General features: G+C 32.7%; 1 protein-coding gene across 1 annotated transcript; it reads right to left on the bottom strand.

The window, feature by feature from the left end:
* Positions 1 to 2,899: 2,899 nt before the first annotated feature.
* LOC134700373 (uncharacterized) lies at positions 2,900 to 8,245 on the bottom strand. Its single transcript, XM_063561727.1, has 5 exons — positions 7,973 to 8,245; positions 5,841 to 6,104; positions 4,583 to 4,837; positions 3,955 to 4,221; positions 2,900 to 3,380 (listed from the first exon to the last, which is right to left on the bottom strand). Exons 1-5 carry the CDS (start codon positions 8,058 to 8,060, stop codon positions 3,142 to 3,144), a joined length of 1,113 nt encoding a protein of 370 aa, XP_063417797.1. The 5' UTR covers positions 8,061 to 8,245; the 3' UTR covers positions 2,900 to 3,141.
* Between the last annotated feature and the right edge of the window lie 401 nt (positions 8,246 to 8,646).

The following is an 8,646-nucleotide window of genomic DNA, read 5'->3' as shown; positions in this document are numbered from 1 at the left end:
ACGGGCACATGTGCGCTAATAGGGCCATTTCATCTCTAAGAACACATTGTTTCCACCAGAGACATGGGCACAATAGAAAATCCCTTTTCTAAAAGGTACAACGTATAACAAACGTATTATGAGTGAATAGGTAACGAATAGGTAACAGGGTATTAACCGAGCGCTGGAACGGGTACATGCGCTCTAATAGGGTCATTTCATCACTAAGAACACATTGTTACCACCAGAGACATGAACACCATTTAAAAACGATTTATTTCAAGGTGCAACGTATACCCCGGGCATTAAAAGCGAATAAGAAACAGGGAATTATCTGAGCGTTTGAACGAGTACATACGCGCTAATAGGGGTATTTCATCTATAAGAACACATTATAACAACCAGAGATATGAACTTAATTGAAAATCCTTTTCTAAAAGGTGCAACTTACAACAAACGTATTAAAAACGAAAAGGTAACGAATAGGTAACAGGTTGTTAATCGAGCGCTGGGACGGGTACATGCGCGCGATTAGGGTCATTTCATCTCTAAGAACACATTGTTACCACCAAAGACACGGACACAATAGAAAATCCTTTTCTAAAAGGTGCAATGTACCACAAACGTATCATAAGTGAATAGGTAACGAATAGGTAACGGATTATTTACCGAGCGCTTGAACGGGAACATGCGCGTTAATAGAGTCATTTCATCTATAAGAACACATTATTACCACCAGAGATATGAACTTAATTGAAAATCCTTTTCTAAAAGGTGCAACTTACAACAAACGTATTAAAAGCGAATTAGTAGTGAATAGGTAACGAATAGGTAACAGGGTATTAACCGAGCGCTGGAACGGGTACATGTACGCTAATAGGGTTATTTCATCTCTAAGAACACATTGTTACCACCAGAGACATGAACACAATTAAAAAACAATTTATTTCAAGGGCAACATATATCCCGCGCATTAAAAGCGAATAAGGAACGAATAGGTAACAGGGTATTATCCGAATGCTGGAACGAGTACATACGCGCTCATAGGGATATTTCATCTATAAGAACGCATTATTACCACCAGAGATATGAACTTAATTGAAAATCCTTTTCTAAAAGGTGCAACGTACAACAAACGTATTATAAGTGAATAGGTAACGAATAGGTAACAGGGTATTAACCGAGCACTGGAACGGGTACATGCGCGCTAATAGGGTCATTCCATCTCAAAGAACACATTGTTACCACCAGAGACACGGACACAATTGAAAATCCTTTTCTAAAAGGTGCAATGTACAACAAACGTATCATCAGTGAATAGGTAATAAATAGGTAACGAATAGGTAACAGGTTATTTACCGAGCGCTGGAACGGGAAACTGCTTTCTTATAGGGTCACTAAGTAGTTATTGTTTGTTTTTGTGTTACATATTTGTTTTCCGTTTATTTTTTTGTATGTGAAATACGGCCGTTAGTTTTGTTGTTTGAATTATTTGAGGTTGTCATGTCTTGGCCTTTTATAGGTGACTACACGGTTTGGGCTATGCTCATTGTTGAAGGCCGTACAGTGACCTATAGTTGATAATTTCTGTGTCATTTTGGTCTATTGTGAAGTGTTGTCTCATTGGCAATCATACCACATCTTCTTTTTTATGCAAGCGCTAACACAGTGATTTCATCCCTTCGAAGCAAGATCCATCTTCAAACATACGGACATAAAGCAGTTAAAAGGTATAACGTATAAAAAACTAATAAGAAACAAATGCGTAACGAACATGAAGTAAAAGGATCGATTGAGCACAAACACATATAAATAGGTCATAAAAAGATCATTTTACCTCAAAAAATTTAGAACTATTACCAGATATAAGAGTATTATCAACTATATTTGTTATTGCTAGCAATAACGGATGGCACCCTTCCCCCTATTGCCAGGTGAGCGGCAGCCATTTTGACAATTCTAAAGTCAAAGAGAGCATCTACAGATGTCTAGTAACATTTTTGCAAAGTTTCATTAAGTTTGAACATTTTGAAATTTTGGATATTTTTGCTGTTTCTATGGTTACGGCGGTCATTTTGAAAATTCCAACTTCAAAATCCAACCCTGCCTATGCCAGTTACCATTCCTGTAAAGTTTCATCCAGTTTGCACGAAATTCTTATGTTAGAAATATTTGACTTTTTTGCATTGTTTCCATGGTAACAAGACCTATATTGGAAATTCTAACTCCCAATGCCACATCTTCCAATGTTGCTCATCATTACTGTGAAGTTTCATGAAGTTTTGAGCATTTTGAGAATTTTGAGAATTTTGGTGTAGTTTCCATCGCCAAAATCATCCAACACCTGTATATAGTGAGCACCTACATTGTTTAAAAATATGATGATTCTGTGTTGAAGCATATCCAAACAGTTCACCAAAAACCAAAAACTGATTTTTTTTTACATTTGTGCCGTTTTCATGGTAACGGCAGCCATATTAAACCATTCCATGTCATAATTAAAAAGGGGGAAGGATATTTAAAATCAAATAAGTAACGAAAAGGTAACGAATAGGGAATAGGTAACGAATAGGAAATAGGGAATAGGTAACGAATAGGAAATAGGGAATAGGTAACGAATAGAGAATAGGTAACGAATAGGCAACGAATGGGGAATAGGGAATAGGTAACGAATAGGGAATAGGGAATAGGTAACGAATAGGGAATAAGTAACCAACTTGACGCCCATAAACAAATTAGTATAAAACAAAATCCGTATATGATCATCAATTTCTAATACAAGATTTCAGCTACAAAAACTATTGCGTATGAATCAAGCAACTGTGGTAGAAAAATAACCGCAGAAGGGGCTTGATTTTGTACAATATTTATTAATAAAAAGTGTAATGAAAAAAACCTAATGCAAAATGAGTGTCGCTTGTAGTTTCTACAAATAGATATTCATGCATTAAATTTCGATTCAAAATGAAAATGGATGTCAGTATTAGCCTATTTTCTCACTTGATATCAGTTGACCACCAAACTACCAAGTCTTCTGTTTTTCGTCTGTTTAATATGATCAAACAAAAATATTTGATGCAGGATTGAACAAACTTTTATCTTAGTCTTAATACATTGTACATGATGAAAAGTAGATTTTTTCTTGATCATTCTTCAAAAGTCTTAAGATGAGATGAAAAGCCTCTGTTGTCTTAACTGCTTCCTATTTATTTTTCTGTTAGTAGCTCTGTTGTCTTGACGTTCTCTCTTCTTTTCCATTAATCTTTCATGCAAATCACATGAATATTCAAATGACCTGTTTTCACATGAATCGTCGTCATCTGTTGTTGGTATGTACGATTTTGTAACCATGTTAGTTGTAGGATCACATTCACTAAAGGTAACATCAAAACTGCATCCGACTAAAAATAAATATTTTAATATACTCCGGTTTTCAAAAAATATAATACAAAAGTATGCAAAGGTAATTCTTTAATACCCGTCTTGAAATGAAATGAAAAATATATATTCGTGTATGCACAATTAATTAAATGGTATACCTTTTAAGCTAAGATAGCTTAATTAAAAATACTTTTATAAAATTGAAAAAAAAATCTTTCTATTAACTTGAACGAATAACAAGACATCACTTAAACATAATTTTTACAACCTCGAGGTGATTAAGATCTACAAATATTCATTGTAATAGACTGTGTGTTGACCTGTACATGTATCTCGTTCGTTAAATTGCATTAAATATATTTTTAAATAATTTTTTCAATCATTACTGTAACAAAACATATCTTGTATTCTGTGAATCCAATTTTGCTTTTGACAATGAGATCTTGATTGTATCGAATGTTCCTTTTTTTTTATTTGACATATGTTATGTTTTGTTTGTTTGTTATTTTGTTTGTTTGTTTGTTTGTTTGTTTGTTTGTTTGTTTGTTTGTTTGTTTGTTTGTTTTGTTTGAATCTGTTGACTTTTTTACTTACTTCTTCGCTGTTCTTTTAAAATCTTTTTATTTTCTTTCCAAACATTTTTCTGTTCTCTAATAAACATTTTATTCTCCTTCTTTTCATTTTTGCGCTCCATTTTTCTTGCTTTCCACTGTTGGATACGCTCAAACTTTGTACATGAAATGGTGACAATAATGGTTGGTTCGCATTCTTCTTCTTCTCCGTCCCTTAATGTCATAACTCGGTCCACTGTGTTTGTTGTGTTATCACATTCACTCCAGTTTCCCTTGTTGTATTTGCATTCTGAAATAAATTGTAATGAGAATAATTCGAAGGAATTTACATATTTTGCAAAGAAGTTTCAATATCAACGTTTGAGCATAATTCATGTAGTATATTTTTGTAAAAAAAAATCCTTTAAAAGACAAACAAGTCCCTCCCTTAAACTGGCATCACCCTTCCAACAAATGTGCGCTCCTCATGAAACATCAAGTGTCTTATTTTTTTGTTTTTCATCTAGTACGCTCCCTGCAATTCGAATATCATTTCTAAGTGCATTTTAACATTAAATATTTGTATGATTAAAAAGATGTTGTAGACCATCTTAGATTGATAATAGCAGAACAACACCAATACTGAATTGAATTTAGAAATCAATACATACTAAGTCTTTGCTCTTTTTCAAGCTTTCTTTTCTCTTTTCTCTCTTGCTTCATTTGCAACTTTTCGCCCTTTCTTTTTTGTTTACGGTCAACTTTCTTTGCTTTCCATGCCTGTATTCTGCTAAGTTTGTCACAAGTTATGGTGATAGAGTGTGTTTGTTTACAACCCTGCTCGCCTTCGCTCAACGTAAAATTTCGATATACTGTATTTGTTGCTTGGTCGCACTCACTCCAATCACTGTGGGCATACTGGCATCCTTTATAAAAAAATAATAGCAACATTATTTAAGATAAAACAAATGAATTAATCACTTGTTTTGACTACATACATGGCCCAATTCGTATTCAAACTAAACAAAAATTTGACAGTCATTCATTATCCAAAATAAAAGGTTCCCCATTGTTTTAAGTCCACACCTCAATACTGAGTTTTAACCAGCATCCCTGATAAATGCAAATCTAGAGAATCAAAATCCTAAATAATTTGCACCATTTCTTTTGTTGACTTTATACTGAGCAACGAGTAAAAATGGGTTACTTGCGAAGATAAAAGGGCTCGAAGTTTTATTTTTACATAAATCTTTGTTCGAATCATTTTTGCAATATATTCCAAATTTATCTGTCTATATATGATACTAACGCTTAACGAACTGAATTTAAAAGCTATAATTATTAGAAAGCGATTGTTTTATTCATCAAAATTTATTTGCATCACAAACGATCAAATTCAAATTAATTGTCTCATTTGCACTCATACCACATCTTCTTGTATATGTTATATATTTAGGTGTTATACCGCCAAATCATGGTACGTAACATCGAAAGTAGGTCGAAACAAAATATTCCCTTGAATTTGACAGTTGTAGGTTATTAATCCTACAGTGAATTGCAGTAAAACATTTCTGTGTCATTAACATATGCCTTGTGCATTTCAAAACACCATTATTTTTTATTTGGGATTTTTTATAGAATATTTTGGAATCTTTGTGTCACATGGTAACTAAACCTTGCACACAGATAAAATAAGGGGAGAAATTTAATTGGTGAACTTCTAAAGATAGTGATTTTCTTATATGCAATGAAATGTTGTGTGAAATTTTTCTATAGTACTGGACAGGATAAAACTTTACTCATGAAAGTTCATATTTAACAAAGACTAATATGGGAAAATCAAGGGTGGTATTACACCTTTGAGTTTGCAAATACCAATGCGTAATGTGAAAGATAATATTTTACAATCGTACTTATAAATCAACTTACGTTTAAGTTGCTCTTTTACGAGCTGTTTATTCTCTTTCATCTCTTGTTTTTGGTATTTTCTTTGTTGTTTCTGTTCCTGCCATTCTCTTCTTCTCTCCATCTTTTTTACTTTCCATGATTGTAGTCTTTCAAACCTATCACATGTTATAGTTTGGTTCTGCGTCTGTTGACATCCTTCGTCGCCGAATTTTAGAGTCAAAACTCGGCTGACGGTATTTGTTGTTGTGTCACAGTCACTCCATGCACTTTTATCATATTTGCATCCTGAAAAGATATTTTATTCATTTGTAATGTTTCAGATAAAATCTTTAAGTAAACAAAAGTCCTATTTTGTTCAATTACTTATATTGACAAATGATTTGTTCAATTGTTTATATTTGACAAGTGATTTGTTCAATTACTTATATTTGAAAAATGATTTGTTCAATTACTTATATTTGAAAAATGATTTGTTCAATTACTTATATTTGACAAATGATTTGTTCAATTACTTATAATTTGACAAATTATTTGTTCAATGTTTATCCTTTATGATAATGCTATACATGTACATATCAGACAAAAACGAATATTTCCTTACACTAGATATATTTTACTTTCTACTGTGTGCATGTAATAAGTTCTTGTTGCATTTTTTTTTCGAAACTAACATTATGTACAATCGACTTTTTTCTCTGATTTTAGTAAATAGATTTCGAAACTATTAAGACAAAAACAATTTAAATCCCTCCAGAAATGTTGGCATAATTAGTTATCAGAGGTACCAGGATTATAATCCAATATGCAAGACGCTCGTTTCGTCTTCGTAAGACTCATTAGTGACGCTCGGATCAATATACAATGTAGTTAAAAAGCCAAGTAATTTTAAAGTTGAAGAGCATTTAGGACCCAAATTCCAAAACATTGTGCCAAATACAGCTAAGGTAATCTATTACGGGGATGAGAAAATCCTTAGTTGTTCGGAAAAATCGTTTTTAAAGATTTGTAAACAGGACATTGATACAAAAAACTCATCAAACATACCCGGACTGAAATTTTATATTAACGCCAGACTCATTAATGACGCTCGAATCAAACATTGTTAAAATGCCAAAAAAAGTACGAAGATGAAGAACATTGGAAACAAAAAATAGTTAAAAGTTTTGCCAAATACAGCTAAGGTTATTTATTCCTGAGGTAGAAAAGCCTTTGTACAAATGACCATATAATTGATTTTTATGTCAACACCGAAGTGCTGACAACATGGCTGGTGATACTTTCGCGGACGAAACGCCCACCAGCAGCGGCATCAACCCAGTGGTGAAAATTGTTATCAGAGGTACTAGGATTATAATTTTATACGCCAGACGCGCGTTTTATCTACATAAGACTCATTTGTGCCGCTCAGATCTAAATACAATGTAGTTATAAATCCAAACAGGTACAAAGTTGAAGAGCATTGAGGATTCAAAATTCTTAAACATTGTGCTAAACACCTAATTTTTTTTAATTTATTTTTTTTATTTAAAAAAGTTTTATTTAAGAATTGATTGCTTCTTTTTGTAACTTCATTGGGGTGTAAAGGCGTTGACCAAAGTGCATTTTGTACGAAGCGCGGAGGCCTCATTTTTTATTGATCAGAGAATTATATGAAAGTTTATTTGTTAATGCTTCTAATTTCATAGGTAAACCATCCAATATAAATTGGTTTCTTTTTATATTATCAATACCCGTCTGGTCATACATCGGCTCTTGAGCGTTCGAAGTGAAAAAGCCCCGGGCGCTCCAAATTTATAAAGTATCATTTATTTGTGCATTTTAAAAAATCAAACCAGAATATTATCTTATTGATAGTATTTTATTCTACATATTTGAAGGTCAGCTGCTTTTGATTTGGATCCCTTGATTAATTATCTTGTGCACTATGAAGTCATTGTTTTAATAAAAATGCTTACTAAACTTGCATAAGTATGAAGTTATAGTAATTAGGACACTTACACTTGTTAAACTGTAAGAACTGTTTGTTAAACTAACAGATAGAAATACTAGTTATAATTGTAATTTGATTACTTGTTAAACTATTTATAATGCCTGTCAAAGAATTTGAAATGCTGACTGAGCTAGTTAAACTGCTTGTTAATCTTTATGCTTACCTTGTCGCTGTCGGAGTTTCCATCCCTTTTTAGCAGCGACTGAAGCAAATATCACAACAAATAAAAGAAGAAGAAACACTTTGTTCATATTGTAGCTTAAGTAAACCGAAGAAAACTAGAGTGACCTTATCTTTAGTTTGCAACAATATATATACACATATAAGTGACCACAAAAATATTGACTCACTTCATGGGGCTACATCATCTGACCAACACTTAATTTCTTAGTCAACTAATCCCTTAACAAAATAATTGGGAAGGATGAGGACAAACGCACCACGTAAGGGGTTATTATAAAGAAAAGATAAATAAATCAAACTCATTAGTATGTTAAATTTCTGATTAGCAATAACCACGTCACTTCAATTGATGTCAGATTTTGTCCACTTCGTGTTCTAATCTTTCCGACAATAATAACAAAAGTTCATAATATGGGCCTATATGTAAAAAAGACACTTATGTTACAAGTGTGGCACCTGCGTCACCTGCATATTTTTATGATTCACAACAGTTATTTCATTTCTGACATATTTTTCAAGGGTCAATATTTACAAACAAAGTGTAACCGCTGTATGAAGGTGTAAAAAATGTACCAGACTAAGATTACTGACAACGGATGCAATCGGGTGTTGGTCTAACAGTTTTTTTTTTGTATATAACACTTACTTGCCAAT

Source organism: Mytilus trossulus, unplaced genomic scaffold (assembly GCF_036588685.1).
Source record: "Mytilus trossulus isolate FHL-02 unplaced genomic scaffold, PNRI_Mtr1.1.1.hap1 h1tg000138l__unscaffolded, whole genome shotgun sequence".
In the NCBI taxonomy this organism is placed as follows: domain Eukaryota; kingdom Metazoa; phylum Mollusca; class Bivalvia; order Mytilida; family Mytilidae; genus Mytilus; species Mytilus trossulus.
Note: the sequence above shows the minus strand (reverse complement) of the source record. Positions and strands in the feature narration are given on the sequence as shown.

Coding starts and splice junctions, on each gene's coding strand:
- LOC134700373 (XM_063561727.1), bottom strand. CDS start 8,060: ATGAACAAAGTGTTTCTTCTTCTTTTATTTGTTGTGATATTTGCTTCA. Junction 6,105..7,972: donor GAAACTCCGACAGCGACAAG/GTAAGCATAAAG, acceptor ATATCTTTTCAG/GATGCAAATATGATAAAAGT. Junction 3,381..3,954: donor TTTAAAAGAACAGCGAAGAA/GTAAGTAAAAAA, acceptor ATTTATTTTTAG/TCGGATGCAGTTTTGATGTT.